The sequence below is a fragment of the Drosophila obscura genome, unplaced genomic scaffold, assembly GCF_018151105.1.
Source record: "Drosophila obscura isolate BZ-5 IFL unplaced genomic scaffold, ASM1815110v1 contig_179, whole genome shotgun sequence".
In the NCBI taxonomy this organism is placed as follows: domain Eukaryota; kingdom Metazoa; phylum Arthropoda; class Insecta; order Diptera; family Drosophilidae; genus Drosophila; species Drosophila obscura.
In genome coordinates this window covers 7,092,536-7,119,806 of record NW_024542766.1, presented here as the reverse complement: position 1 = coordinate 7,119,806, position 27,271 = coordinate 7,092,536, and the positions used below count along the sequence as shown (strand labels likewise).

General features: G+C 41.5%; 4 protein-coding genes and 1 long non-coding RNA gene across 6 annotated transcripts in view; 3 read left to right on the top strand and 2 right to left on the bottom strand.

The window, feature by feature from the left end:
- The window catches only part of LOC121403972, a 36,116-nt gene extending 28,014 nt beyond the window's left edge, over positions 1–8,102 (bottom strand). The window contains exons 1-2 of the long non-coding RNA XR_005967613.1: positions 7,826–8,102; positions 6,762–6,831 (exon numbers count right to left, since the gene is read on the bottom strand). This is a non-coding gene — a long non-coding RNA (uncharacterized LOC121403972). The remainder of the gene's footprint in view (positions 1–6,761; positions 6,832–7,825) is intronic.
- Positions 8,103–9,970: 1,868 nt separating this feature from the next.
- LOC111076527 (CD209 antigen-like protein B) lies at positions 9,971–11,000 on the top strand. The gene is made up of 2 exons (XM_022370350.2): positions 9,971–10,068; positions 10,133–11,000. Exons 1-2 carry the CDS (start codon positions 10,000–10,002, stop codon positions 10,913–10,915), a joined length of 852 nt encoding a protein of 283 aa, XP_022226042.2. The 5' UTR covers positions 9,971–9,999; the 3' UTR covers positions 10,916–11,000.
- Positions 11,001–11,253: 253 nt separating this feature from the next.
- LOC111076536 (ATP synthase mitochondrial F1 complex assembly factor 2) lies at positions 11,254–12,381 on the top strand. The gene is made up of 4 exons (XM_022370364.2): positions 11,254–11,434; positions 11,507–11,814; positions 11,871–12,051; positions 12,115–12,381. The coding sequence occupies exons 1-4, from the start codon at positions 11,338–11,340 to the stop codon at positions 12,363–12,365; spliced, it is 837 nt and encodes a 278-aa protein (XP_022226056.1). The 5' UTR covers positions 11,254–11,337; the 3' UTR covers positions 12,366–12,381.
- Positions 12,382–12,395: 14 nt separating this feature from the next.
- LOC111076535 lies at positions 12,396–15,297 on the top strand. The gene is made up of 4 exons (XM_041592253.1): positions 12,396–13,036; positions 13,099–13,257; positions 13,321–15,010; positions 15,089–15,297. Exons 1-4 carry the CDS (start codon positions 12,502–12,504, stop codon positions 15,141–15,143), a joined length of 2,439 nt encoding a protein of 812 aa, XP_041448187.1. The 5' UTR covers positions 12,396–12,501; the 3' UTR covers positions 15,144–15,297.
- A 2,221-nt stretch (positions 15,298–17,518) lies between these two features.
- Positions 17,519–27,271, bottom strand: part of LOC111076513 (nuclear hormone receptor FTZ-F1 beta) — a 29,219-nt gene continuing 19,466 nt past the window's right edge. For both annotated transcript variants that reach the window (XM_022370332.2, XM_022370330.2), the window contains exons 3-8: positions 19,910–21,914; positions 19,485–19,838; positions 19,271–19,420; positions 18,406–18,508; positions 18,189–18,343; positions 17,519–18,121 (exon numbers count right to left, since the gene is read on the bottom strand). In XM_022370332.2, coding sequence (XP_022226024.2) covers positions 18,038–18,121; positions 18,189–18,343; positions 18,406–18,508; positions 19,271–19,420; positions 19,485–19,838; positions 19,910–21,685 — 2,622 coding nt within the window. In that variant the 5' untranslated portion in view covers positions 21,686–21,914 and the 3' untranslated portion in view covers positions 17,519–18,037. The remainder of the gene's footprint in view (positions 18,122–18,188; positions 18,344–18,405; positions 18,509–19,270; positions 19,421–19,484; positions 19,839–19,909; positions 21,915–27,271) is intronic.

Genomic DNA, 27,271 nt, shown 5'->3' with positions numbered 1-27,271 from the left:
ACAAGAGAAATCAAACAATGGCAATAAAATAAACGAAAAACCAAAAGAAATTGTTTGTATGACAGGTTTCCTCCCCTCCTGATAAAGACATATAGAAAAAAAAAAAAAGATAAGGAATGTACGTAGGCTACACCCCCACACCTCAGCCCTGGCTCTCTCTCTCTCTCTCTGTGGCTGATAGATAAGGCGGTTAAATTGTTTAATTGTAAAACATATAAAAAACATTTTCAAAAAAAAAGAAGAGTCAGTAGAAAGGTAAAGAAAAGGCCTGCCTAATCTTTAAAGAGATAACAGCAAGAGCCTACTCCTCCTACTTCTACTCAGCCGAAAAAAACACACTTCAAAATTAATCCAACGAAAACCAAACCAAACACAACAACAACAGCTCGGAACGACCTTGGCTAATAAAAAAAATGCACAATCTGATTTTAAATTTGTTTAAAATAACCAACGAAAAAAAGCGTCTGGCAATGCAAATTTACATTTGGCCGTTGCGCGCTCATTAAGAAAAATTTCAAAGATATCCAAAAAAAAACGCCAACAAAGTTTTTATGTTAAATAAACTTTAACTTTAACCTGAACGTTAAATAGAGCATAGACTCCAAACGGAGGGCTTAAAAAGCGGATAAACTAGTAGATCCCTGAGATATATGTATTTAAATATATTGTAGATATAGTTATACGATTTTAGCCACAATTTGCCCAAATTATTGGGAAATATATAAAATAAAATCATAAAATTTTGATTGGAATATCTGGGCTGGCAAACAAACTCGTTATAATCCTAATACCCTTCAATAAAGGGGTAGTACATTCCATATAACAGAAAACTAAAACTTGTTTTTTTTGGGGGCGAGTGCAAAAGCACCCAAAAACCCAAGAGACAATCAAACGGAATTCGAATTTCAAATCACATGCAAATTAGTTCAAGAGAAAAAAACGAAACAGAAACAAGAAACAGAGCGTAAAACGGAGTCCGCAATAGAGGAAGGGAACCCCAAAGAGCATGGCGGATAATCAATAATTAGTTAATCAAACCAACAACAAAAAACTAAAAACTGATGAATAGATCTCTCAGAGTCAAAAGTTTTAAAATTGTATAGAATCAGAAATCATACAAAATGAAAGTAAATTTGAGCTTTTTATTTGTATTAATAAAAATCAGAAATCAAATGAAATGAAAGTAAAATTGTGGTGGCCTATGGATGCAGTATAATCTTTAGCGAAACAAACTCTGTTCCATGTAGAAAATAAAATGTTTTATATGGTTTATAATTTGTGTGTTTCAGAGCTGTTCTTGGTATTTAGCAACCAGAAATGATATTAATAATATTAAAAACACTTTTAAGACTCCAAGAATGTCTTCTTGGCAACAGTTTCAATTATAAAGAGTTTATCTGCCTATAATTTCATAATTACACAATCACAAAATATATTTCCGCTCTATTTCTTACAAGAAAGATTAAAGCATTCATAGTAAAGCATTACATGAGTCAGAACATGCATTTATTTATAAGATATAAATAAAGTATTAATGGAAAGTGAACTGAGGGAAAGGGCACAAAGTTCTCAATGAATCAGAACGGAAGTACATTAAAAGAACTTAATGGTAAATTAATTACAAGTAAAACACTTATTTAAGGAACTTAAAGAAGTTATTTAAAGAACTTTAATCCGAAGTCCAAGAGGAAGGCACAGCATCAGATATACATTCGTAATATATATTTTTAAGATTTTAATCAATTTGTTTGATGTGTTTTTTGCTATATTAGAGAGGTTTTGTAAAGGCAACTACTATTCCGTTTTTCAGTTTTTAATCTATAGAACTAGCAAAGTTTCAAAGTTTATAAACCTTCAGTAAAGAAAAATAAAACATAGAAAGCAAAGAAATAACCATTTTTTCCCCTTTCTTTCTACGGAAAAAGTTCTTTAGACATCATCAAACCCCCCACAAAAACCGCATGATGAAATAACTGCCAACTAAAATAAAAATGATATAATAGTGGTGTTCCCCTCCTCACTTCTGGACCGGAACCAGAGGCCCTAGCACGCGTCCCCCTTCCTCCGCCTCCTCCCTCTCAACCACTGACCACCCGCGCATATCTGCCTGCCTCCTCACACCCCACAAGCGAAGCGTAACGCCGCCGCCGACAAGCGGAAGAAGTAGTCGAAGAGCCAGCCTCCTCCCACTCGCCGAAAGTATTTTTCCCTCTTCCTCCCACTGCACTCCCACTCTCTGTAGGTATTTCTCTCTCCCTTTTACTCTCAGTGGGTATTACTCTCTCCCTCCCACTCTTTGAAAGTACATTTTTATCAACCGCAAAAGTCTAAAAATATACTGAAATCAACACAAAAATGCAATGAAATACGAGAAGAAAAAAAAAAACACGAATGTTAAGCAAATTTTAAAGAGAACGAGGTTAGTGATACCCTGTAAGAGTGATCTTGTTTATGGGCAGATATAAGGAAGAAAGCTAACATTGGAGATCAGAGATAGTGGATACCCACCCTGGAAGTGAATGGTGAATACCCTTTTCGTTCGAGAAATTCTTCCTTTTCTCCGTTTGCTAGTCTTTGCTTAAACCCAAAAAAAAAACGTCTCTCTCTTTTAGGGCACACAAAATACCAAAACCGAATGAAAGGCGGCCAGGAAGTGTGCAAATATGCAAATTAGATGCTGAGTGTAGGACTTCGAGGAGTGGCGTGGCTTCTCGTCTTTCTGTCTGTCTTGTAGTGCTGTGTAAACGGTCTTAAAGTTCAGCGCCCCCTTTTTTTTTTAATGAAATGATGTAAACTTTTAAAAGGTAGAGAAAATGGGGAGAATGTTCAACGAAACGTAACAGAAAATTGAGAAGGAGAAGGCCGGGGGATGAGGAGGAGGAGGAGAAGGAGGAGGAGGAATGTTGACCCACAAAACAAAAATAATTGATTTTACTGCGGATACCACAGAACAGACCCCCACGGGATGGCCACTGCCTGCTACATATGTATCTCCCACTTCATTCAATTTTCTTGTTCGAAATTCTCTTGTATTTTCAGTTTTTTTTTTTTTTATGTAATTATATGTCAACCCCCGAAAGTTGTTTCACCTGTCCGTGTGGCACGCGTCAATTCCAGGAACCAAACGAGGCGTGTCGCCCACAGGTGAATCGAGAGAAATTGGTGGAGTGTAAGTGGAATGGTGTGACGCTCTACCCCCCCGCGAAGAAAAACTCATTTGACGCGTGGCCGGCACACGATGGAAAAACTCAACTAATTTGTTGTTTAAATATCACAAAGTTGTTGTAGAAAATCAATAAGTTGTTGGTTCCTTTAGTTGGTTGTTTGCAGTTGTTTGGGGTGGTTTTAGGTGGTTCGGTGTGGTTTTTCTGTTGGTTAATAGGAGCTTTGAATGGTGCGTAGTGTAGTGCCTTTGGGTGGGTTTCCTTGATGGTCAGGAAATGCCAAGTGACTTGTTTTTGCCTTTCAGGCACAGAGGCGGCACAGAGGCAGAGAGAGCAGAAAGAAGGAAAAATGTAACATTTATACGGAAGTCGGAAACACTTTTTCCACATGCCACAGGCAAAAAGATGATCTGTGTGTGTGTGTGTGGTTTCGGGGCGTACATAATGATGATGATGATAGCGCAACGATTAATGTAGGTCTTGGGTGATAATGAAAGAGTGCCCTACTACATACTATGTGGAGAAGGTGCAGGTGTAGGGAAAGACCTACAAAGGAATGAATGCGGGAAAAAATATAAAGACAAGAAGCAGAAACAAAAAGAGATGATAAAGAGGCACTTGCATAAGGACTAGAGATTGGTTTAGCAAGAGATTGGGATTAAGCCTGTTTATAAAGCAAGAATAAACCTTGTTTTAGTATCATTTTATTAAGGAAATCTTTAGAAATAAAACTTGATATAGAAATCCCTGGGAATAAAATATTTTTTTGCATTCTATTTTTGATAGTTCTTTGTTTAAATTCACATTCAATAATTATACAATAAAATATAGTTTTAAAGCTTTCGCAATGGGTAAAAGAAACCTCTAAAAATAAATCAAATTATTTGAATAAAATTTCTATGGAAACATTTTATTAATTTAAATATATTTCCCCTGATCCAAATTTCTTTGAATTAAAACATTTCACCTGAAATACATTTCTCTTTATATGAATTGCCTTAAATTTGCATATAAAATATATATGTATGTATGTATATTTCATCCAAACAATCGACAGAAAAGAAAGCCACTTGTGCAATTATCATAACAATCCACGCCCACGCTTTACCCCAAGACCGTGCCGTACTTTATATTGGTTATATTTTAATATATATATTTTTTTTGGTTTCCATCACAAATCAACGAAATACAGAAAATTTCACAAAAGAAAAAAAAGATTTTCTGCAAAAAAAAAATAAATAAATAAAGATGGAAAAGAAAGCAAATATCCAACAAGTATCTGTATCTGTATTTTTTCTTTATAGCAGAGACATGTTCCAGCTGTTCTTTTGTGTATTTCCTGTGTCTGTTTCTCCCTCAATTCTCTTCTCTCAGTCTTTTGTATCTCGTTTGGGGTTTTGGCAAGTTTCTTTCAGCGAAGGCGCTTTGAACTTGAATTGCACACAGCTACAGCTACAGATACAACTACACAACGCAGTGAAAGATACTCAGATACATTGGATACATTGCGAGCTCATAAAAAGAGAATTGTTTGGGGGTTTGCTTTCCATCTTCTAACGCGACATTCAAATCGCCAAATGCTGTCCAACTGGTTCGGTGAGATCTACCTCCTCTCTCTCTCTCTCTCTTTTCTCTTTTCTCTGTTCTAAGTCTCTTTCTCTCTGTTTGCTCTCTGTATTTCCTATAGATCTTTCTTCTATGATTCCTTCTCTGCCTAACTAGCCCTGGGAATTGGGTTGGCTGGGCTCCCGAGTGCTTTGAACCCACTCGCTCATTAGTCGAAAAGGAATTAATACTCGTACTGCAGCCTTTGTTCAATCAAAAGTATCTGTATCTGTGTAACGGCAATTCTCTTTTGTCATTTGAGCGCAAAATAATTAAGCAATTTAATTGCAACAATTGAATGCACATCGTGTCCAAGGCTGTGGGGGTCCACAAATTAATCTTTTCCGGCAAAAAGCAAGAAAATTCGTTTGAAACAGGTTAACTAAAAAATAGCATGGAAAGGCCCTAAGTCAAAGATATTATTAAAATTACTGCAAATACAATTTATGCACACTCTACTATTTTTTGGACAAAGTTTCTATCATCTCTTTTATCTTTTATCATATTTTTTTAAGCCAATTCCATCTCCAAAATCATTTGACACTCTACTCCCTCTCCTATTTCCAATCTAAACCACATAACTTATCTAAATTCCAACTTAAATTTCCATTTAATATAATATACAAATACTTAAAACACAAAACTCTCTTTATATACAGCCGGTATAATGGGGGCCATGCTTCTGGGTGCTTATTTTGGTTAGTGCGCCGGGGTGGGGAGGGGGGGTGTGGCGGGGTTTGGCCTGTTGTTTGTTTTTTTTGTTACCTATGGTTTGTTTGGGGGGGGGGGGGGCGGCGTTTCGGGAGGCGCGTTCGGGAGGTCGGGGGGGGGGGGGGCCCTTGGGCCGGCGGGCCGCCGGGGGGCCGGGGGGGCGGGCCGCAGCCCCCGGGGGGGGCCGCGGAATGTCAGCCGGGGCGGGGGCCGGCGGCGGGCCCGCCTGGTCCGCGGCGGGGGGGTGCCGTTGGGGCCGTTTGTTTTATGGGGGCGGGTTTGCGGGCGGGGGGGGGGGGCCCGGGTTTCGTGCGGGGGGGGGGGGCGGGGCGGGGGTGGGGGGCCCGTATGTAGTATATGTTCGTTGGCACCCAGCCCACATATGCATTGTGGAAAAAATATGAATCTAATTGAATGCATCCTCATTAGAACCCCGCACCATCATTACGAATACCGAGCATCCCAATCCTCCACATTCCTCTCCTCCACCAGCACACGGAAAGTTCCAATCCCGAGCGAGCAATTTCAGGGTTGCCATCCCTCTGATTGGCGCTGATTTGATTTGATTTGATTATGGCAAACATTTTTCGCACTTGGCAACCGTTTTGGGTGCACGAAAATTGAAATGCTCGTTTGCCTCGTACTTTCATGGAATTGCTCATTACGGGCTTAGAGGCTCAGACAGGGCCCCAAGGCAAAAGGGGCCGCCCATCAAAGGAAGGGCTGTAGAGCAGGCCAAAAAAAACCCAACGATGGAAGGGCTTTAGAGCAGGCCAAAAAAAAACCAGCTGAGGCTTACACTTCCCTCTCTTCCCACTGCTGTTGCTGCGCTATTTTTAGCCAACGCGTCCGATGAACATATTTTACAGGGTTAAGTCCCAGGATTGAGTGCCGCCTCATCGCATATGTGACGCGTGGATATGCTCTGCAGATTTGCCAAGCATAACAAATTAGCCTCCGCATCTCGGAAGAAGCTCCCATGGGATGGGGTTTTGAATATAAATTTCCATGTTAAAAGAGATACACGAAGGTGGGGGAGACCACAAAAAGATGAGTTAATCCGTATTTTATGATAAAACTGATTACAAAATATGGCTGTGTTGAGTAAAATAGCTTAGAAATATTATTTTAAGCATTACAAAAACCTTTCAGAACCTTTCCAGCAATCGTATATGTATTAATCTCCCTCAGCACTTCCTCTCTCATTTGACAAGACCCATTATTACCCTTTCCCCTTCACATGGTATAATTACAATTACGGTTATTTGTGCAAAAACTTACCTTGTATGCGAAAGAGACGAAACACGAACAATTCCCGTTTTGTGGGCGGAAACGTTGTCGCTACGAGCAGCTGATTGAATGGCGAGGGCGAAACGTAGACAAACAGAAATCAAATATTAAAACACACTACTCTTTTTGTATTTTGCACAAACAAAAACAGCAGCAACAACAACAACAACAGCAGGAAGAAGGGGACGCAAATTAAAAATGCAATGCAATAGAAACAGCAACAAGAAACGAAAAGTAATCTGCAGACGCCGCAGCGTTGATGCCCTACCAGAACTATTGTTCTTGAGGTCGTGACCACTAGAGGAATTAATTTGCATAGAATAAGAGAGGCAGACGGACAGGACCATATGGTTGGTTCATTATGAACAGAACAGGAATATATATTCGCTATGGACCATTTTTCATTCATATTAGCAAACTGCTAATCAAAATAATTGTGCTCTTTCTGCAAGCGTAGGTCAATTCCACTTCTCAATGAGCATAAAAATCAAACAAGGTGGCAGCGCTACTGCTGCTGCTGCTGCTTCTGCTCTCTCTTTCTCGTTCTCTCTTCCCCCGTTTGGGCGTCGTATGTACGTTTTGTTGTTGTTTTTGCATAGTATTTTAGACACTTTTTGTCGTATTCAAACAAAAGTTAGATTTTAATTGATAAAAATTTAAACAGTTGCCAAAATAAAAGATTACAGCCACAGCCACACGCTTCTCTTGTTTTCGTTATTGTTGTTTTTGTTGCTGGTTTTTCCACTTCCACTTTACGTTTAGTGCGGAGAGAGAGCGAGGCAGGGGCAGAATGAATGAAAGAGTGTGAGTGAGAGAGTGGCAGATGAACCCTTCTTCACCCTCCCCCTCATGCAACGAAAACGCAATTTGGTTTTTCCTGCTTCGCACTTGCTAACATTTTCTGGCTACACTTTTTTGCATAGTATAGAATTCTAGGCTTGTTTCGATGTCAGCACTTTAATTAACATTTTTCTGGTGAAAAGGCTCGGCACAAACACCAACGCACGGGGGACACAACACACTGTGCTGCGACGCTGCATTCAGCTGCTTCTTACCAAAAAGGCCACAAAAACCCCGGATTACTTATGTTTTAGTCACTGTATTAAGTATTTTATTAGTTTTAGCAGACGATTTCACTCGACTTTTGCTATTTAATTGACCACAGAAACGAATTGTAGGCGCCACCCACGACCGACGACCGACGACCACGACGAAATGTTTTATTTCTTTTTTTTTTGGTATTTAATCGCTGCCGCGAAATTGGATGGTCGCACGACGATGAGTCCGCTTTGACCAGATACTTCAGTATATTTTCTTGTTTTGTTTTCAAGTTTGTATTTCCATAGCCAGGGCAGAAAACCAGGGCGGCGATAAAACGAGACTTAACCCCCTTAACACCTCTTTATTTAAAAAGTCGAGCACCCTTTATTATACCGCGGAAAATAATACTTTTTGTTTAGGATCCTTGTAGCTCCATCCTCCTCTTTACTTAAAAAACAAAAATGATCAAGGACATCTTTCACCTGTAATGCGTAAAATATGTTAAAGTTATATAAATTTCGTGGAAATATTAAATACCCCTCTGGTCGACAATGGGTTAACGTTCAATTTTATTGATTGAAATCGTATTCCATAATTTTGATATTCGGTTTAATATTACTAGTTAGTTAGCCAACTCAGCCCTAAGCAAATAATTTTATCCGATAGATACATCCAGTTTCTACAAGATAAGCTAGTTTATAAAACTCCTGTTTATTGCATTTTTTACATAATAAGGTTCAAACAAAAACGGCAAAAGCATAAAACGAAAATGTTGACTAAATGTGACGTCAGTGTTGCTGGTCAACATAGTTACTTCTATGCGTATGGGCTTTTGTATACCTTATCTAACCTTACCTCCATTGAAACATTAATTATGATTTTATCCTAGATTGACATGTTTTTTACATATTAATGCACATGTTTGTGTTTTATATATACATTTATCCCGGTTCTAATACCTATTACCCGTAATACCCTATTTCGTTAATATCTTGAAAACAGAGAATGAGTAGTTTCTGCATTAATTGGAGCCTGAAATTACAAACAATATCTCAAGTCCATAATATCCATTTTCCCAAGGTATTCAGACTTGTTGCTTATATCGTGCCAAAGTTGCAGAACAATGCTGCTAATTCATTTCCCCATGTTGCTGAAATTTTTCCCATACAAATCATCTACTACTACTGTATACTATACTATACTATATATATATATATAATCTTCACCGGATAATTGAAAATTTGAAATTCCGAAATTTGAAAATGAAACCTTTAGCCAAACTCAAATATATGGTCCCTTTTTATATATTTCTAGTATCTTCCGTTTGACCCTCAAAAATATACCCAAATATACCGTAACTATATCGTAATCAATTTTGATATTCGATTTATAATTACTAGCTAGTTAGGCCTACAACAGCTAAAAAAAAAATTATATCCAATAGACGAATCAATTTTCTACAGTCTGGACAATTTTTAGTACTCCCTTTGGATTACTTATTAAATAAGGTTTAAGAAAAGAAGGTCAACAAAAATGTTCCATTTTTACATGGAAACTACACGATAACTACACAGTAGCTACACGTTCGCTACATTGCAACGACTTATTTGTGGAGTATGGCACTTTGTATACCCTGTTAAACTGCTTAGAAACCTCCTTATTTTTGACCAAGATTAGATTCCTCTATATATATCTCGATCCTGTTTGTTATCTGCAGAAATGCCATAAACTGCAAAATAAAATGAAATGGATTTAAAATTTAGTGACAATTTCTGCTCACAATACAAAAACAGTTCATAAAATCGATCATTGCATGGATGACAAACATTTCATCATCTCTCTGTTTTGTTTCTTCCTGAAAATCACGGCGGTAGTGCAATAGCCCTCGTTGATCGAGTTGTTCTTTCCCTTCTCAGTGACACGTATATTGGGCTCGGTGAAGATAAACTAGCTGGATCATAGCCGAATGCCTTTTAAACCTAATTTAATATGCTTATAATAATAATAATATACTTATGGATTATGTAATCAATAAATAATTAAAATAATTCGTCTGATTTTATTTCTTAATTGCGTGCAATTTTAATTTATTATCAGTTCACAACGGAAGGAACGGAAGTATAAATACCGCTACGAAACTCTGCGAATGCCAGTTCTTTTTTGGATTCTATTCAGAGTAGCAACATCAATGCGGTGTTCCATTGTTTTCATATTTTTGGCGATAACCTTTGGGCGATCTCTGTCCCAGCATTGTGAGGTGAGTGAAATATTCCGTTTATTGATTGCAAAAATTCTAAGAACATTGCCTGGCTTTCTTATAGATGGATGAATCTCAACACGAGTGCGGAGGCTACTGTTACGGAGCTGTGAAACCGGTCCTGGAGTACCTCGCCATCCTGCAAAAGCGAGTGGAGTCCTGTGAGGCCAAGCAACCGGCTGACATACTCTCGAAGTTAGCCCTAATGGACGAAAAGTTGGAGAGTTTGGCAATCCAGCAGGATTTAGAAAAAAGATCAACGGCAAAATCTCAGGAATTAGAGCTACAAGTGGCAGCCGTGCGGCAAGAAATGGTCGAACAGATAGAGACTCTGCAGGAGCTGGAAAAGAGCTCACAGGAAAAATTTAATAAATTGGACGAAAAATGTCAGAAATTAGAGCTGCAACAGGCATCCGATCGTAAAGAAATAGAAACAGAACTTAAAAATATCGATCTCTTCAAAAAAATAGGTACGAAATACTATTATATAGAAGATAAAATGGATGAAAGAACGAACTGGCAGGGTGCCCTCGATAACTGCCATGAAATGGGGGCCCATTTGGTGAGTCTGCAAAGCGAGGATGAGTTGAAGGCACTCCGTAGGTTTCTGGATTCGGACCACATCTATTGGATAGATCTGAACGATATAGAAACAGAAGGCGAGTATATTTCGGCCACTACTGGTATCCAGGGAACCTTCTTCCACTGGCACGAAAACGAACCCAATAACTTTGGGAACGGTGAGCGTTGCGTCGAGCTAAATACATACCTAAATGGCAAGGAAGGTTGGATGAACGACGTACCATGCAGTCAGTCTCATGACTTTATCTGTGAGATGGCTTTTTGATTGTGGATTTCGATCATATTATAAGTAGTGTGAAACGCACAACTCAATAAAAAGAGTAGAACATTTACTGTGGGTGTGAAAATGAATCATTTAGTTAGGGAAGTCACCACGAAAAGAGCGAATGAAATCTCGAAAAAGAGACCAAAAGAGAGAATTTTTAAAAGCCGTTGTTGTACTGAACAATTTATTCCTTGTTTTGTGTTTTAACGCCTCTCAAACTCATTTTTGTGTTTCAAGTATGAGTTCGATAAAAATATCGATGCAACTATCACTACATACGCCAGGTGGCGCTGTACATTTATTTGTATACTATCGCGCGCTCTATCTCGTTACACAGTACTAGGCCATTACCGATAGGCATTTCTCGATAGTCACCACTAAAATCAAGTTAAAACGCTTTAAAACGCTTATTTTAAATAGAAATGAATACAAAACTAATGTCAAATGCACTTAGAGCACTACGAGTGGGCGCATCCACCAAATGGCAAGTGCCCGCCTTGACCACAGTGCGGCAATACGGTAAGTAGCAGCAAAACACTCTCGGAGCATATTTCATAACAGAGCCGAGCCCGGCACGGCACTTGTTTGCAGCTGCGCCGCCCAAAAGATTCTACAAGAAGACCTCTGTGCTGTGCACTGACGGTGGCTACGAGGTGGTGCTGGATCACAGAAAGCTAAAGACACCAAAGGGCGCACCATTCACGGTGAAAAGCGAACCGCTGGCCATTGCCGTGGCCACGGAATTCGACGGCCAGAAGGAGCACATCGAGAGGTCGCGCATGCACATATCGGCGCTGTGCTTCACAGCCATCGATAATCCCAATAATCTGAACAAACTGGATATGGTCAACTATCTGTTGAACTATATGCCCACCGATACGGTGCTCTTTCAATATGATGTAAGATTACAGGCAGAAAATTCCACGGTTGTGGCTAACAATTGGAATGCTTTCAGGATGAGCAAGATCTAAAGGATTTGCAGAAAAACGAATGGGATCCCGTGATTGACTGGTTCAATCAGCGTTTCGAGACGAATCTACAGAAAACAATGAACATAACACCGCCCCACATAAGCGATGCGGATAAGGTGAAGGTGGCCAAACATTTTCAATCCTACAGCTTGGATACGCTGCACGGTAAGCTCCGCAAATACGTATGTGTGGGTAAAACTGCATTGATATGTGATCTCATTCGCTTAGGTTTTGTATATGCTGTGGATACATTGAAGTCAATTATCCTGGCCTGTGCCGTCATAGAGCAAATGCTGCCCGTGGAAAAGGCAGTGGCACTCGCGCGCCTGGAGGAGGAGTATCAGATAAAGTTCTGGGGACGCGTCGAATGGTCGCACGATCTGAGCCAGCAGGAGCTGCAGGCGCGTCTGGCGGCCTCGGTGCTCTTTGTGCATCTCAACTGTTCCGAGAACTTTGTTAAAGAAAAGCTGATACTATAAATCATAGTAAACCATTCCTGCAAATTCTCATTATTTCGAAGCAAAGCCCCAAGCCCCAAAATTTTGTAGTAATTTAATTGTTCCTGTTTTGTGTGTGTGTGCGGCATGTGGCTGAAAGCTGAAAGGCAAAACTGCAATGGCAATGGCGGTTTCCAATCACCACATTGCGCTCAGCCCTGAGGAATATGCTGCGGTCATTCATATGCTGAGGACAATCAAAACCACCGATGACATACACAAGACCTATAGACCTGCACCAGTATCTCCGATACCACAAAAAAAACCAACATCCATTTTGAGAAACAGACAAGCCGAAGATTTAAGCAATCAAAACGGCAATCAGGGTGGCGAAGCTGCAGCAGTGAGCCAGCACAGCAACTGCACACCTTCCAAATGGCAGCCTGTTGATTTTAGCACAGTTATAGGACCAAGCACTAGCATATTAAATTTAACATTAAACCACCATGAAGGTTCTACAACAACCATCCAGGGCCTGGGGCATGACAATGCTGTGCAGGAGCTCTACAAGGGTACGAAATCCGTGAGCAGCAGCTCCAGCCTCGACGATAATCAAGCAAAGGATGTGCCCAATGCCCAACAGCGCATTGCTTCAGGGCGCAATCCATTTAGTAAATATTCGAATACCCAATGCAAATCATATAAGTGTAAAGGTAAGTGGAACGTGGGATAGATCTGAGGTATACCCCATAGCCAACACTTGTGTCTCCAATAGCTGGTTGCAGAAAAGACAAGTCATGCTATGCCACAGGTTCAGAAACCGAAAGCTTTGCGAGACCAGAACAGAACCGGGTATATGCAGAACCAAAATTTTCATGGCGCAATCCATTTAGTAAATATTCGAATACCCAATGCAAATCATATAAATGTAAAGGTAAGTGGAACGTGGGATAGATCTAAGGGAGTACCCCATAGCCAACACTTGTGTCTCCAATAGCTGGTTGCAGAAAAGACAAGTCATGCTATGCCACAGGTTCAGAAACCGAAAGCTTTGCGAGACTAGAACAGAACCAGGTATATATAGAACCAGATGTCTATCGCGGAACTCAAGATGACCCTGTCTATCGCGGAAATCAAGATGACGCTGTCTTTGGCGGACCTCAAGCTGACCCTGTCTATCGCGAACCGCAAGATGAACCTGTCTATCGCGAAACCCAAGATGACCCTGTCTATCGCGAACCGCAAGATGACCCTGTCTATCGCGAACCGCAAGATGACCCTGTCTATCGCGAACCGCAAGATGACCCTGTCTATCGCGAAACCCAAGATGAACCTGTCTATCGCGAACCGCAAAATGACCCTGTCTATTGCGAACCGCAAGATGACCCTGTCTGTCGCGAAACACAAGATGACGCTGTCCATCGCGGATCTCAAGATGACCCTGTCTATCGCGGATCTCGAGACAACCCTGTCTATCCTTCAACTCGAGATAACCAACACTTTGCCGAAGCGGAACCCTACCGCGGAGGCTCACCCAAATCGCTGGAAAACGCCGACTATCCCGAGTCGTCGCCACAGCAAAAGCCTGTCTACTATGGCGGCTTGCCCAAATTGCAACGAAACCCCAACTATGCCGACTCGGAACAGGATCCTGTCTACCATGGCGGCCTGCTGCAGCGAAGTCCAGTCTATCAGGAGCCAGACCCCAGCCATGACTTTGCCGAATCGCACAGAAAAACAGATCATTACAACGAGCACAACAATTTGAAAAACTTCCTCAGCATTGACACTAACTATCACGACGAATCATTGGTGAAGACGCATTCCTATGATCCGAATGATTACCAATTCGATCCATACAAGACTTACAGTAGGGCATCCAATGCAAATCCAGAATCATATTCAAATGCACTTGGGGTACCAAGCCGCCGTTCGTTAGTGCCAAAGCAAGAAGGGCAAATAGACGCTGCTGGTCAGCCTTTGCATTGTTCCTATCCAAAAACCGATCGCGGCTCGATGAATGCCAGCGCTCTTGCGTATGACAATCCCTCCACAAAGAGTGTCACCAAGGCAAAGACCAGAGGCAGGAAGAGGCCTTCAAGTGCTCAAATGGGGTCCAGCACCACCGGCTTTAAGACAAGTCTGGCCTGTCCGGATTCCTGTGGCACGAATTACGCTCAAAATCAAAACCCTGGCTCCAATTGCCCGCGAAATCCAAACGCTGGCACCAATTGCGTGGATGTGGAGAGCTTCCTTGCCAATTGCAAGAACTTCCCGGCACAATGTTGCGATCCCTGTCAGGGCTGCTGTCCGAGATTCCCACCTCCTTGCTTGGGCTGTTGTCCCACCAGCAGTTGCAGCCCCCCAAAGAGTGCCTGCAACAACACCAATGAATGCTTCTGCATGGGCTATGTATGCGACATTCTGCAGGATAAATCGGTGTATGCCGTCGACTATCGGCCGGCTATGTGTCGCGGCAACAATTTCCAACACTTTTCCAATGGGAATAGTTGCCGCTGCGCAGATCTGCCGATTGGCGGTGGTTGTGGACCCTGCTGCAATGATTGTTCCTTTGGTTGCGGCTTCACGACGGAACAGCCAACATGCTGTGGTGCTCGCCAGACGCCATGCGGTGGTGGTCAACCCCCCTGTCAGTCAGCCTGCTTGTATCCACTGGCCCGCCTCAGGTGAGCAATCCACACTGATCTGTTGATCTGTTGTTGATATTTTGAACTCGATTTGATGCGTTAAATGTCTCTCCTTAGTCCGGGCTACTGCAACTCCTATCCTTGCGGGGGATATACGAGCTATTGCATGTAGCCAGGCATCACTTCAGGCCCAGATTGTTGCAGAGAAACCGCCATAGCTATGGAAAGATAAAGCATTAATAGGAATATTATCTCAGATGGGGAATATATCTCTCTATTATATTTATATACTGAAATAAGCAAAAATAAATATACACTCATCTGGGAACATCAGCTGGCCTTTAATTAAATTTTCTCTTGTAGATGGGCCCCAGTCTGTATCCTGAATGAGCTTCTATGTGTTCTTTATTAACTTGAAAGTCTGGCATTTTTCCTGGCACAAAGGCTTCTCCACAGATCTGTTGTCTGCACTAAAGAAAATGCTTGGAGAATTTGAACCGAGCTTCCAGGCATCAAATTACTGAAATTAAAAAAACCAATACAAAATAATTAATAATTAATATTAAAATTCTACATAACAGTTAAAAATATCCCACTTTTTACCCATTATTTATATGCACAAAATAACAAATCTCACATTTTACACGATTTAATTGTCGCACTTTTTGTAGTGGGATCTTTTTTTTGTTTTTATTTTTTATTACAAAATATTGCATTGACATTTTACGTTTTTGTTGTTGTTGTTGTTGGTTCCATTCTTGAATTTCAATCATGTTCCATTTAAACAAAAACAGTATATGAAATGATATATTTACTATGGGATGAGTTTATGGATATAATATACTCGTAGTAGCAAAAAAAAACCAAACATCAGACACACAAGTAAAACTCTGTTCTCTGTTTTAATGTATGCTTAATTTTGAGCACACTTTTCACTAGTTAAGCGGAGTACTTAAGTAGAAAAATATCTATCATTGGATCGAAAGGCTCCTAAACTTGCTCCCTCCTTGTTTTTTGTGGTTTTCTTTGTTTGAGTTTTGTTTTTGCTACTGGAAATTATAAATTAATTTTGATTTGATTTGTCGCTTAAATAATTGCATTTAACTATGGGTAAACATTGTATTGATATTTAGTTGGAGCATTTCTTTCTTTTCGTTATTAAATTAACATTTTAGTTTACCTTTACGGACAGCAGCAGGAAGAAAGGGCAAAAGGTCGGGTTGGGTCGGTCTGTTCTTGGTAATCGTGATTAGGTTTTAAAAGAAATCAACTTTAAATACCCTCTGGGTTTTTTTTTTATAATTAAAAATTAATTCAAGTTCTTCATTACACAATAAAATATATAAAATATGAAACAAAGTAAATTACAAAGGAAAAATAATTTCAGACGCTAAAAATTCCTTTAAAATCATAAAAAAAAGTTGTGATATAATTTTATATTCACGATCCTTTGATACACAAACATCCCAATCACGATTATCCCTCATTTTCTATCTCGTCAAGTTCCTTTTAAGCCTTCTTCTGCCCTTCACTATGAAGAATGTATATTTACGGATTGTTGTCTCTCTCATCTCATCTTCTGCTGGTATACAGAATTTAATTTAAATTGGAATTACATTGGTATCTCCTTTTCTTTTGTTTTCTTTTGTTTTTTGTTGCTGGTGGGTTGGGGGGGTCTGGAAGTTCTTTTACATTTAACATACACACACACACGCGCACACACATGCATATATATATATATATATGTACATACATATGCCGGATGTGGCTATACATATATCTATCTAACTAAAGATATACATATGCAAAAAATTAATTAATGTAGTTATTTTTTATCGCTTTTATATGTTTTAAATCCTGTTGCAGGATTTGCTTCAGCTATTTAAGTAAAGATTACACAAATAATAATAATTATAATGGAGAAACTAATACAAAGGAAATAAACTAAGCTGCAAAATCTGGAAAAATATAAATTTCATTTATGTAGTTACGGGTGTTGGGTTGGGTTTGGGGTTTGGGTTTGTGTGTTGATTTTTTTATGCAACATATAGCATCACTGGAATAGTCTGTCTGTTGGTTGCCAACCTGCAGGCTGGCAGCAAGAACAATCACCTGCCTGGCATTATTATTTCTTTCGAGTGGTCTTTTTCTTTTCATGTATGTATATAGTTTTGTGGCCATATCTGGCTAAAGATATATGTTTATGACATATATCTAAATATATATATATATATATGTGTAGTTTATAAGTAGACATGTGTGAAATTGCACTAAAACTAAATGCTACAACATTTAAAAATTGAACATCCATTTGGACTCCATTTACATACAAAGAGTTATACATATATATACTATATATACATATACATATATATATCTATCGAAAATTCTAGCAGCTCTTCTTCATTCTCCTTGTATCAAACCAAATCGGTTTTGGCATTTCTTTTTGTTCATTTATAAAATAGTTTTATATAAGGTTTTTTTTTATGTATATAAAAAAAGTCGCTAGCTGCTTAAACTAAATTTAAATTTGATTTTGCATTTTTGTTGTTACTGCCTTTTGTTGTTGTTGTTCTTTATAGTAATTTTTTAAATAAATTTTCTTAGTCTTTTCATTTTCCATTGTGTGCTTTAGTTTACTCTATACATAAGTCATCGGTATATATATCATTCATATATAGCGAAAAACGTTATATACTTTTTTCTCTCATCTTTTTTCTTCTTACTGGAAAACTCAAAAGCCAGCAACAAACAGGGGTGTGCACGCGCATGGGGCAATTTCCGACATTGCCTCCCAGCATATGGCATTCATCATATATATATCAAAATACATGTATAATTCGTGTATAAAAATTTTGGCAATTTTGCGCATAGTTTTTGGGGGTTCAATCAATGCTTGAGGGAGGGTTCGGGATCGGGGTTGGCCCCCGTTTGCGGCGACGCCTGCTGTTGTGGCTTTGGGTTTTTTTTAGGCACATGTTTTCAGAGCTTATAGGTAGAGCACTTAACCCTACAATAGATATATCTAATACTAAATATGTAAAACGTTGTCGCTGTCCACAATTGTCAATGTTCTCCGCGCAACAGCTCCATCAGCAAATTGAAATCAGCTCCATCGCGTGTCTTGATCGTCAGCATTTCTTTGCCCAGCTGTTGGAGCAGGGGACTTGCATTAGATCTTCTCTTACTTGAAAGTGTATTCCAGTTAAAGACTCACCTGACAGGTGCGCTGCAGGTCGGGTATGCGCAGCAGCAGCTCCCCAAACTTTGAGGGCGTATCCGGATAGTGGGCCAGCGTGTAGGCCTGCAGCCCCTGCAATGCCTTCTCCTGGCACTCGCGTACTTTCACCGCCTCATGCAGCTCTGTGGTATCTGTTGGATGGATCAGTATTAGATCAGGCTTGATATGTGCGGGTTTTGTGTGAGGCTCTTACCTGACTGCAGCAGCACTATCACCTTCATGGCGACATATTCGTAGCGATCCACGCGCAGGCGCCTCAAATGATCCGTCAGATTGAGCATGCGTTCGATGCAGGTCTAAAAGGAATCAATTGTTGATATGGGTATTCATTTTATGGGTTGTTAAAAAACAAAATACATTTTAAAGCCAAAGAAAAGCTACTCATACTGGGCATAGAAAGTTTAACGGAGAATTAACAAACGAAGAAATAATATTTCCCTATAACTTTTACTGATTTCCGAAACATAAAAGCGAATGAAAGCATCCATAAACTATACGAATTCCCATAAGATTTCGCTTTGCACTGAAATAATAATAAGATGAGCAGTCCATAAAAATAAATAAATTAATGAAATTACTGAATTAAAGCTCTGATTGATTGAACAATAGAGAGAGCGGGAGAGAAAAGAGGCAGCTAATATTCGTGGGAATGTTATTGCAAAAACTCATATAATAGCTTTAAATTCGTTTAAAACGGAGCAACCAAAAAATGTTGATATAAATTAATCAGAAATATATTCAGAAAAATGTAAAATAAAGTAAAAAATTAATATGCTTGGGCGTATATACCCAAAACAGTACTTATTATTATAATATTTAATGATCTATTTATATTCGAATTAAAAAATACTTTCTATGGGTCTCATTGTTTCTCTCTGTTTGATTTGTTCTTGGCAGTCTCTTTTCGCTCTGATTGCTTGATTGTGACATTCCTAAACATTCTAAAATATTCCTCAAATCTATAGTTAAGCCATAAAATCTTCACCTATTGATATGCAACTTCCTCAACAAATTAACTATAAATATAATAATTTGTTATAGTACAAAAGCCCACACACCTGAAGACCATTCGTTTTGGCCTGTGATAGTGTTATCTTTCTGCCTTGTGACATCTTTATCTCGCCGGGCGTATCAATCGACCGAAAACAGCACGAGAAGAGCAACAGTTCGCACCACGAATTGATGAGCAGACAAATTTGATCATCAATCTGAAAAGGGGTAAAGCCGAAAGCCATTAGTTATAGTGCCTCCAATCTATGCCAAACTACGCACCGAAATGTTCTTAAATAGGGGAAGACTCTTGCACCATTTGACAATCTTATAGAGGCGATGATCGGCCACATTGCAGAGGTGTGCAATCAGATCGGGATTGGCATTCTCGCCGTTGGATGAGAGACCAGCACTGGCCAGCAGTGGATTGGTCAATTGTTGCTGCTGATGCTGCTGCTGTTGCTGTTGCTGCTGCTGCTGCTGTTGGTGGTTCTGGTGTGCCGTTGATGCCACAGACGACGACGACGACGATGATGATGAGGAGCTGCCACCAGTGGCAAAGGCGGACAAGGGCTGATTGATGCGGGCCAGCTCTGCATCGGTGTACTGCCAAAGATGTTCAACATCCATGATTTCCTATGGCCAAAACAAAAGAAAGAGAATTAATCGGGGGATCATTAATGGAAAATATCTGTGTAGAAACCCACCTGCAATAGCGTTGGAATACTACTGGCTCTTAGCGTCTTGGACTCGTTTTCCTCCGTTTTGATGGATGCCCCCCCCAGACTGGGACTCGCTGGCAGCGATGTGGACCCCGAGTAGCCATTCATCTGCTGTTGGAGTCTCTGCTGTTGATGCTGATGCTGATGATGTTGCTGGTGCTGATGCTGGTGCTGATGATTGGCCGCTGATGCTGCTGCAGCGGCTGCCGCCGCCTGATCGGGACTCAAGAGCGGACTCAACATGGAATTGGGCAGCGTGTAGGAGCATTGATAGGTGGAGCGACCGCCACGGGTGCGATCCTCGCGTATGGCCTCCAGTTTCATGCCCTTTTGCAGGCACTTCTCGAACCGGCAGGCGGGGCATTTTTTGCGCGTGGAAATGCTCACCTGGCAGGGACCGCCGCGTACGCACACATAATTCTTGCGATTCTGGACGGTGCGCTTGAAGAAACCCTTGCAGGACTCGCAGGAGAAGATGCCGTAGTGGAAGCCACTGATCTTATCGCCGCAGATCGGACAGGGGGAGTTGATCAGCTGCTGGCGGGAGATGCCAGCCGGCGAGGCGGGCAGCGAGCCCGATCCCAGCGGATCCATGGAGCCGCTGGAGGCAGAGTCCATGCTGAGATTTTGTGCCGACTCCTGGCTGCAAGAGCCACCGCCAGCGCCACCGCCAACCGATCCGACCGTTGGGGAGGCCTCCACCTTGAGCGGCCTGTACAGCATCCCGTGATGATGCACACCATTCCCGTAGCTGCTGCCTGCTCCGTTTACGCCCGCGGAGCCGCTGCCCGGATACATGGCTCCCGCTGGTGGGGCATGCCGCGCCTGAATCGGCGAGTGTGTCGGACTGAACTCCGAGCTGTAGCTGTAGCAGCTGCTGTGCGAGGCATCGCTGTTGTTGCGACTCAGCGACGGCGTGTATGGGGCATGCCGCGACGTCAGCGGCGACTGCGACGGTGAGCTGTGGGTGTAGACGGAATGTATGGCAGAGTCGGGACTGGGGTTCGCTGGCAGCGGCAGGTGTCCCCCGCTGTTCGACTTGTTGCGCGTCGTCAGCAGCGGCGAGTTGTTGTCCCCCAGCGGGGGCTCATACTTGAGATTGATCGGATCGCTCTGGGTGGGCGCCAGCTTCAGTTTGGCGGGACCATTGCAGCTGGACACCGGATAGGCGTTGCTGCGCGGATGCTGCAGCTCTCCGGCAATGTTCTCCAGCTCCGTTTTGATCGGTTGCATCGTGGGGCAGGTGGTGGACGACGCCTGAATGGGCGTGGACGTTGTGGTGCACACCTCACTCTTGATCACCGTCTCCGTTTCCATCAGCTCTGCCCCGCCGATGCCACCGCTGCCACTGACGCCGTTCTCCTCGGGTTCACTCAGTTCTCCCTCCCAGGACATGGGCCGTGGTCCGTTCTTATCCGCCGCTCGCCGGCGCACCTTCAGGTTCTCGATATTCGTGAGTTCCGCCTCGGAGTCGGACTCCTCCTCCTCCTGCTGGTTGTGCGGCTGCCCACTGAGCGGTATCCTTAGGCTGCCATGATTATAGTTGGCGATGACCGGCACCAGATTGCCATTCGGCGTGGGCAGCTCCTCCAGTTCACATTTAATATTCGTCACGGACACATTGTGACGTGATGGCATCGACGTCGTCGTGGTGGTGCTGCTGCTGCTGCTGGTGCACATATTCACGGGCAGTTGATAGCTACTCGTGCCCCCCATTGGGGCACTCTGCTGCTCAGCCTTAATGCTAGACATATTCGGCATGGCTGCTGCTGCTTCTGCTGCTGCTGCTGCTGCTGCTGCTGTCACCTTTTGCTGCACTTATCAGGGCATCCACTTTGAATGGACTTGCAAGGGCAGGGGCTTTTCCGTTTCCTTCCTTTCTTCCCTATCAAAATATTCTATATAGTATCAAAAAGACTTTTGTTTCTCAATTGTGCAATTTGTAAAAATTGGAGAGATGTCGTTGATGCAGTTCCATTGTGTTGTAAAACTGAAAAGATTTAAAAGAGCGAGAGAGAGAGAATTATGATTATTATGCGGCTTATGTTAATTTAATTCTGTAGATAATATTTAAAATTATAAATATAAAAAAATAAATAAATTCATTCTTAATAAACAAATTTATAAGAGATTTATTTAAATAAAAACTTTTTTTTTTAGGAAGTAATTTATTAATGCTTTAAATTAATTAATTTTTTATTTAAAAAAAATTATATCTATATCGAATACAGAATAAATGATATCTATATCGGGTATGGAAACCCTCTTATGAGACATTATCTTAAAAAATTTTGAATTCAAAGAAATAAAGACTAAAAAAAACAAACTAACTAAAATAATGTTGAAACAATTAAGTTAAGTATAAATATCCACAGTTCCACCGGCTCCTAGATACCATATCCATTCCCAAGCATTGTTCAAATTTAAATTTTAATAGTGTACCTCATAGTTTTGGCAAATTCCCCATTTATGTATGTTAATTAAATAAAAGGTTCTTCAACCTTTTGGCAATGAGTCATTAATGGGTACTGCCGCCCCTGCTCTGCTGGAGATTTGCTTGGCAACAGGCACAAAAGACAGAGAACCGCTACTTATTTAGGATCTGAATAAACCCCGACGACAACAATAGGGTCAATGCTACCACTTATCCATCCATATCCACATCCACCCACCCTGAAGCGACCTTGGCCGGAGCCAGCCCCGAGAGCATCCAACGAACGAGGCGGCCACTTATGTTAATTGAGGTTATGCCGTGGCAGAGCACACGAACACACATCCACACACCCGCTATGCGCGCTCTCCCTCTCGCTGGTGCGTGTATTATGTTCATTCAATTCTTATCAGCAGCTCTACCTACTCACTCTCTCTCTCTCTCTCCTCCATCTGTGGCCTGTCGTTTCGCTCTCTTGTTTGGGTCTCCCACTTGAACAATAGCTTAAGCAGTACACAACTATGGGCAATGGGCAATGGCCAGCAGCCCAACGAAAAATGTCAACGACCCAACAATGGGAGGAGGAGGAGGAGGGCGATGGATAGCGAAGTGGAGAGAGTGGGAACTGGGGAGAGGCGCAAAAGCCGATGGAATTATAATAAATTTAAGGTACATTAACCCAACGACGGCACGCAGCATTTCTATGGCATGGCACACAACACAGGGCCAAGGGCGAGGCCACACCTGGTAACAAAGGGTGTGCGGGTGCGGGTACTAAATGCAGGGGTGTAGCCGAGGGGGAAAATGTCCCTATATGGAAAGGAATTTCTTAAATGCTTCCATTGACATTGGCTAAAACGTAAAATTTCTGTCAAATCTATCTGCAAAAATCTTTTATTTAAAATAACAAAATTAAAATTCAAAATTTTAAAAAGTCCTGCGTATCCCAATGCATATAACAGATTCCTGATAAGAAGTCTGCTTTTTTGTGCACTTCAAACATTTATAAAACGTTTTTACAATATTCCCGCCCTTAAAGAACATTACGCCCATCCCTAACTAAAAACCTTTTAAGATGTGTATAATTACCACTGAAATTGATTTATCCAATTGCGAAAGAATCAATAATTTAAGGAAATTACAGAATCCGACAAGAACGAACCCGCACGACCCCTAAATGGGGGGAAACAAAATTCTTTGTTTAGCCAAGACAATTGCATGCAAAGAAACAGACAGCGAAGACAGAAAGAGAGAGAGAGGGAGAGAGCGGCGAGAGAGTGAGAGACGGAAATGGTGAGAGAAAGAACGAGTAAGAAGCGACGCGCAGAACGGGCAAAGGACGACCTTCAAATAATGTTGAAATTTGTACGCAAACGACCTTGCATACAACAACAACCACGACAGCTACAGCGTCGGAGGCGACGGCGACGACGACGACGACGAAGCAAAACCACGAAGAAGACGACGAAGGCAGCGCACACACTCACTCACTCACACACACTCCCATAGGCATACACAAAGACGCAACACATGCGCGGACAGGCAGGGCAGTCGAACGCCGCGGGGGAGACAAGCCGAAGAGAGGAGAGCGTGTAAAGCATGCGTCAGTTTTTTTTTTTTTGTTTTCTTTTTACACACTTTCAGAAGGTATGATGGTTCTGACATTAATTTGGAGGTGCAGCAAAGCAAGTCTCTTCGATCCCTTATAAGGTGTAAGAATATATAATATAACTTTGAATTAGTCTCGTCTGCTTCTGGGATATCATTTAGTTAGGGTATTAAAAGTGCGCTGCTAATCCCTCATTCTGCTTTTTTGTTCTTTTTTTTTGGGTTAAGAAAGAAGAACAGAAACTATCATAGGCAGGATGGAGAGAGAGGGAGAGAGAAGCACCGAGAGAATTTAGCAGAAAAGAAAATAAACAAAAACTGTTTTATATTAAAGAGCCGCTCGCTCACTCGCTTACTCTCTCTCTCTCTCTCTCTCTCCTCTCTGTCCCACTCAAATCAAGTATCGTTCTCAGCTGCAGTTGTGTGGGTGAGAGACGGAGCGTGTGCTTGAGAGAGAGCAGGCAGAGTGGTGGTCAGCATTTGGATTCTTTTTTTATATTTTTTCTGCTGATATTTAATTTTTTTCTTTTTGGGTAAAATACGAAGGAGGGGAACGTGACTGTGGAGTGGGGGGGAAGGGCAACCAACTCAAGGGCCGACAACAAATGCAGCCAAGCGATTTTTGATGATGCCTTTTCCGCTTTAACTCTGCTGCTCCTCTCTTCGCTCTTCTCTCTTGTGTTCTGTTTCTGGTTTTTGTCTGGATAGAACTGTACCCCCACACACACACACACACACAGATGTCCGTATTGGAGTACGAGTACTTTCAGGCGGAAGTGTTATTGTACTTGGAGTACGTCGACGTATGCATCCCCACGTGCATGAGTGTGTTTGTGTGGTGGTATCTGTGGGGGTAACGGTCCCATGGCTGATGGAATGCAAATTGAATGGACGACGATGTCGTTGGGTTTGGCCTTGGCTGGGGGCCACAGCTTCAAATGTACAAAATGAAATCCGTACAATGGGGCGTACAATGAAGTTCCCCTGGGAGTACCACATTTTGTGGCACAAAATTTATGTAAAATGACAGACCCAGGGACCCTCTTGGATGATGATTAACATCTCTTAGCCTTTTGACATTTAATATTTCCTTTCAGTTGAAGCATAGAAATGTCCCCAGCGCATGTTATCTCTCAGCTAACTCTAACTCTTTTCAGATCTCTAAAACCCTCTACTATTTCCAGCTGACCAACACCAACTCCATTGACTGCCCAACACTATCTAGATGTTTGCAACACTCCCACTTAAATTTACATGAAACCTGGCTGCCGCTTATCGTTTGGTCAAGCCAAGTATGAGATCAGTGTACCTTCCAGGCATTGCATTTGCATAGCCATGATCTAATTACGCTTACTTAATGGTATTATGTTCTTTTCTGGTGCCTGGCAATTAGCATTCCCCCATTCCCACTCCCATTCCTCCCCACACTTCACCTGAGCCACTCTGAGACTTCTTGTAGCGCCGCCTATCGCATTACGTGGGGTTGGGGGGGGGCGAGCCATGACATATTACGACAAGAACTGCATACCAAGAGATATTTCGAGTTGCATTGTTGCCGTTTTGCAATTTGACAAGCCCCTGAAATAAACCAAAAACGGCATACCACAGAGGCAGGCACAAGCGAGCGCCGAGTTCGGTTCAGGCCAAGAGTCTGATGACCGAGAACTCGCTCTATAGACAGAAAGACCAGACCGACACCAACCGGGTTGGGCCTCCCATTCCAGTGTAGTTTGTACATGACTCCGACTTTGCTGTCTGTCGTTTATCGATTTTTATCAGCCTTTTGACTTTGACAGGCCATCGAAAGCAAACTTCAACGATACAGAAACAGAAACAGAAACAGAAAAACTCCCTCGCTCTCTTTCTCTTCTTCTCGCATGCTCCGCTCAAAGCTTTGGCCAAAAAGGGGTTGACCTTCACAGTTCTTTTTTGTTGGTTTGTTCGTTCTGCGGAAATGCGCCCCCTAAAAAAAGAGTACATCATCGCCTCCCTCCTCCATCCTCCATCCAGGTCTGTCTGTCTGTCTATGAGAGAGCTATCTGTGGATAAAAATCCATGTCAATAATATTCATGACATTGACATGCTTTGTGGGGCATAATGCCCAAACGACAATGCCACACACACACCCCCAGTCCACGGTCCAATGTCCCCCCCTAGTGTTCTTTTTTTTTTTTGGTGGTGGATTGTTTTCCACACGTTGCATGGAAGTTTTGCTCACTGAATGGGGAACTTCGTTTCAATTATGCGTAACATGAAAGCTTAGAGAGGGAGAGAGAGTGAGAGTGAGAGAGAGCGGAGTGGAGTGGAGTGGCGGAGGATTTTTTCTTTGGCTTTTTGGGGATCTGCTTTTACGGTTAACGACTGCACAGCACCCCCACAGAAGGCTGCCTGCCCCCCATTTCGGACTGCAGGGTTGCTGATAGGCTGCCCTAATTGGGGACAAAGGCATCCCCTATTGAATGGGCGGAAAGTGCTGGGGGCTCTCGGGTTCAACATTTTGTTAGCTTTGGTTGTGCGTGCGTGACCGGCGTAAAGGAGTTTGTGATTAATTCCCTAGAGGATGGTTTTTTGGGTGGAACAAAGCCGGGGAGCAAATCGTTTCATTTTGGCTAGAAATTTGGTCAAGCTATGAGAATTTTTGTATATTAATACATACAATTTAGAGTCGTTTATTATGGCGAAAAGGAATCATAGGTTAAACTCAAGAGTCTCCTCTCCTCTAAGGTTAAATGGAGAAACTTTTTGAGCCGGAAATTTAATATCAAGATTAGAAAACGTTGAACTTATACCATAATTATTTGTAACAATACGAAATATCTTTGAAAATAGAAGAAAACGTTTAAATTTTAATGAAATTTTAATACGATAAAAAGCAGATCTTATATTAATATTCTTTGTAAAAGAATGAGAAATCTTGGAGTATTATACAAAAGAAAAAATTTCGTACCACAATAAAATAGAGAAAATTAGAATTGAAATTTTACTAGAATTCTATATAACAGCACAAGAAATATTTAATATCAATGAAAAATTCAATGTAAAATAATCCTTTATAAATGAAAAACGTTCAAGTTCTTTACGTTTTACGTTACGTTAAAGATTAAATCAATAAAAGAAACTTCTTCCACGTCAATTCCGAATATCAAAATGTAATTCAAATGTAATTAATATAAAATCTGAACAAGTAATTCTTTGAAAAATATCTTTTGAAATACCGTTTGCAGTTTCCGCTTTAACTACATATGTATGTATGTATTTACATACATAAGTAGCCACATACAGCCACCCACCCACAACAGCAGAGTTG

Coding starts and splice junctions, on each gene's coding strand:
- LOC111076527 (XM_022370350.2), top strand. CDS start 10,000: ATGCGGTGTTCCATTGTTTTCATATTTTTGGCGATAACCTTTGGGCGA. Junction 10,069..10,132: donor CTCTGTCCCAGCATTGTGAG/GTGAGTGAAATA, acceptor GCTTTCTTATAG/ATGGATGAATCTCAACACGA.
- LOC111076536 (XM_022370364.2), top strand. CDS start 11,338: ATGAATACAAAACTAATGTCAAATGCACTTAGAGCACTACGAGTGGGC. Junction 11,815..11,870: donor CGGTGCTCTTTCAATATGAT/GTAAGATTACAG, acceptor GAATGCTTTCAG/GATGAGCAAGATCTAAAGGA. Junction 12,052..12,114: donor CAGCTTGGATACGCTGCACG/GTAAGCTCCGCA, acceptor TCATTCGCTTAG/GTTTTGTATATGCTGTGGAT.
- LOC111076535 (XM_041592253.1), top strand. CDS start 12,502: ATGGCAATGGCGGTTTCCAATCACCACATTGCGCTCAGCCCTGAGGAA. Junction 13,258..13,320: donor CAAATCATATAAATGTAAAG/GTAAGTGGAACG, acceptor TGTCTCCAATAG/CTGGTTGCAGAAAAGACAAG. Junction 15,011..15,088: donor TATCCACTGGCCCGCCTCAG/GTGAGCAATCCA, acceptor GTCTCTCCTTAG/TCCGGGCTACTGCAACTCCT.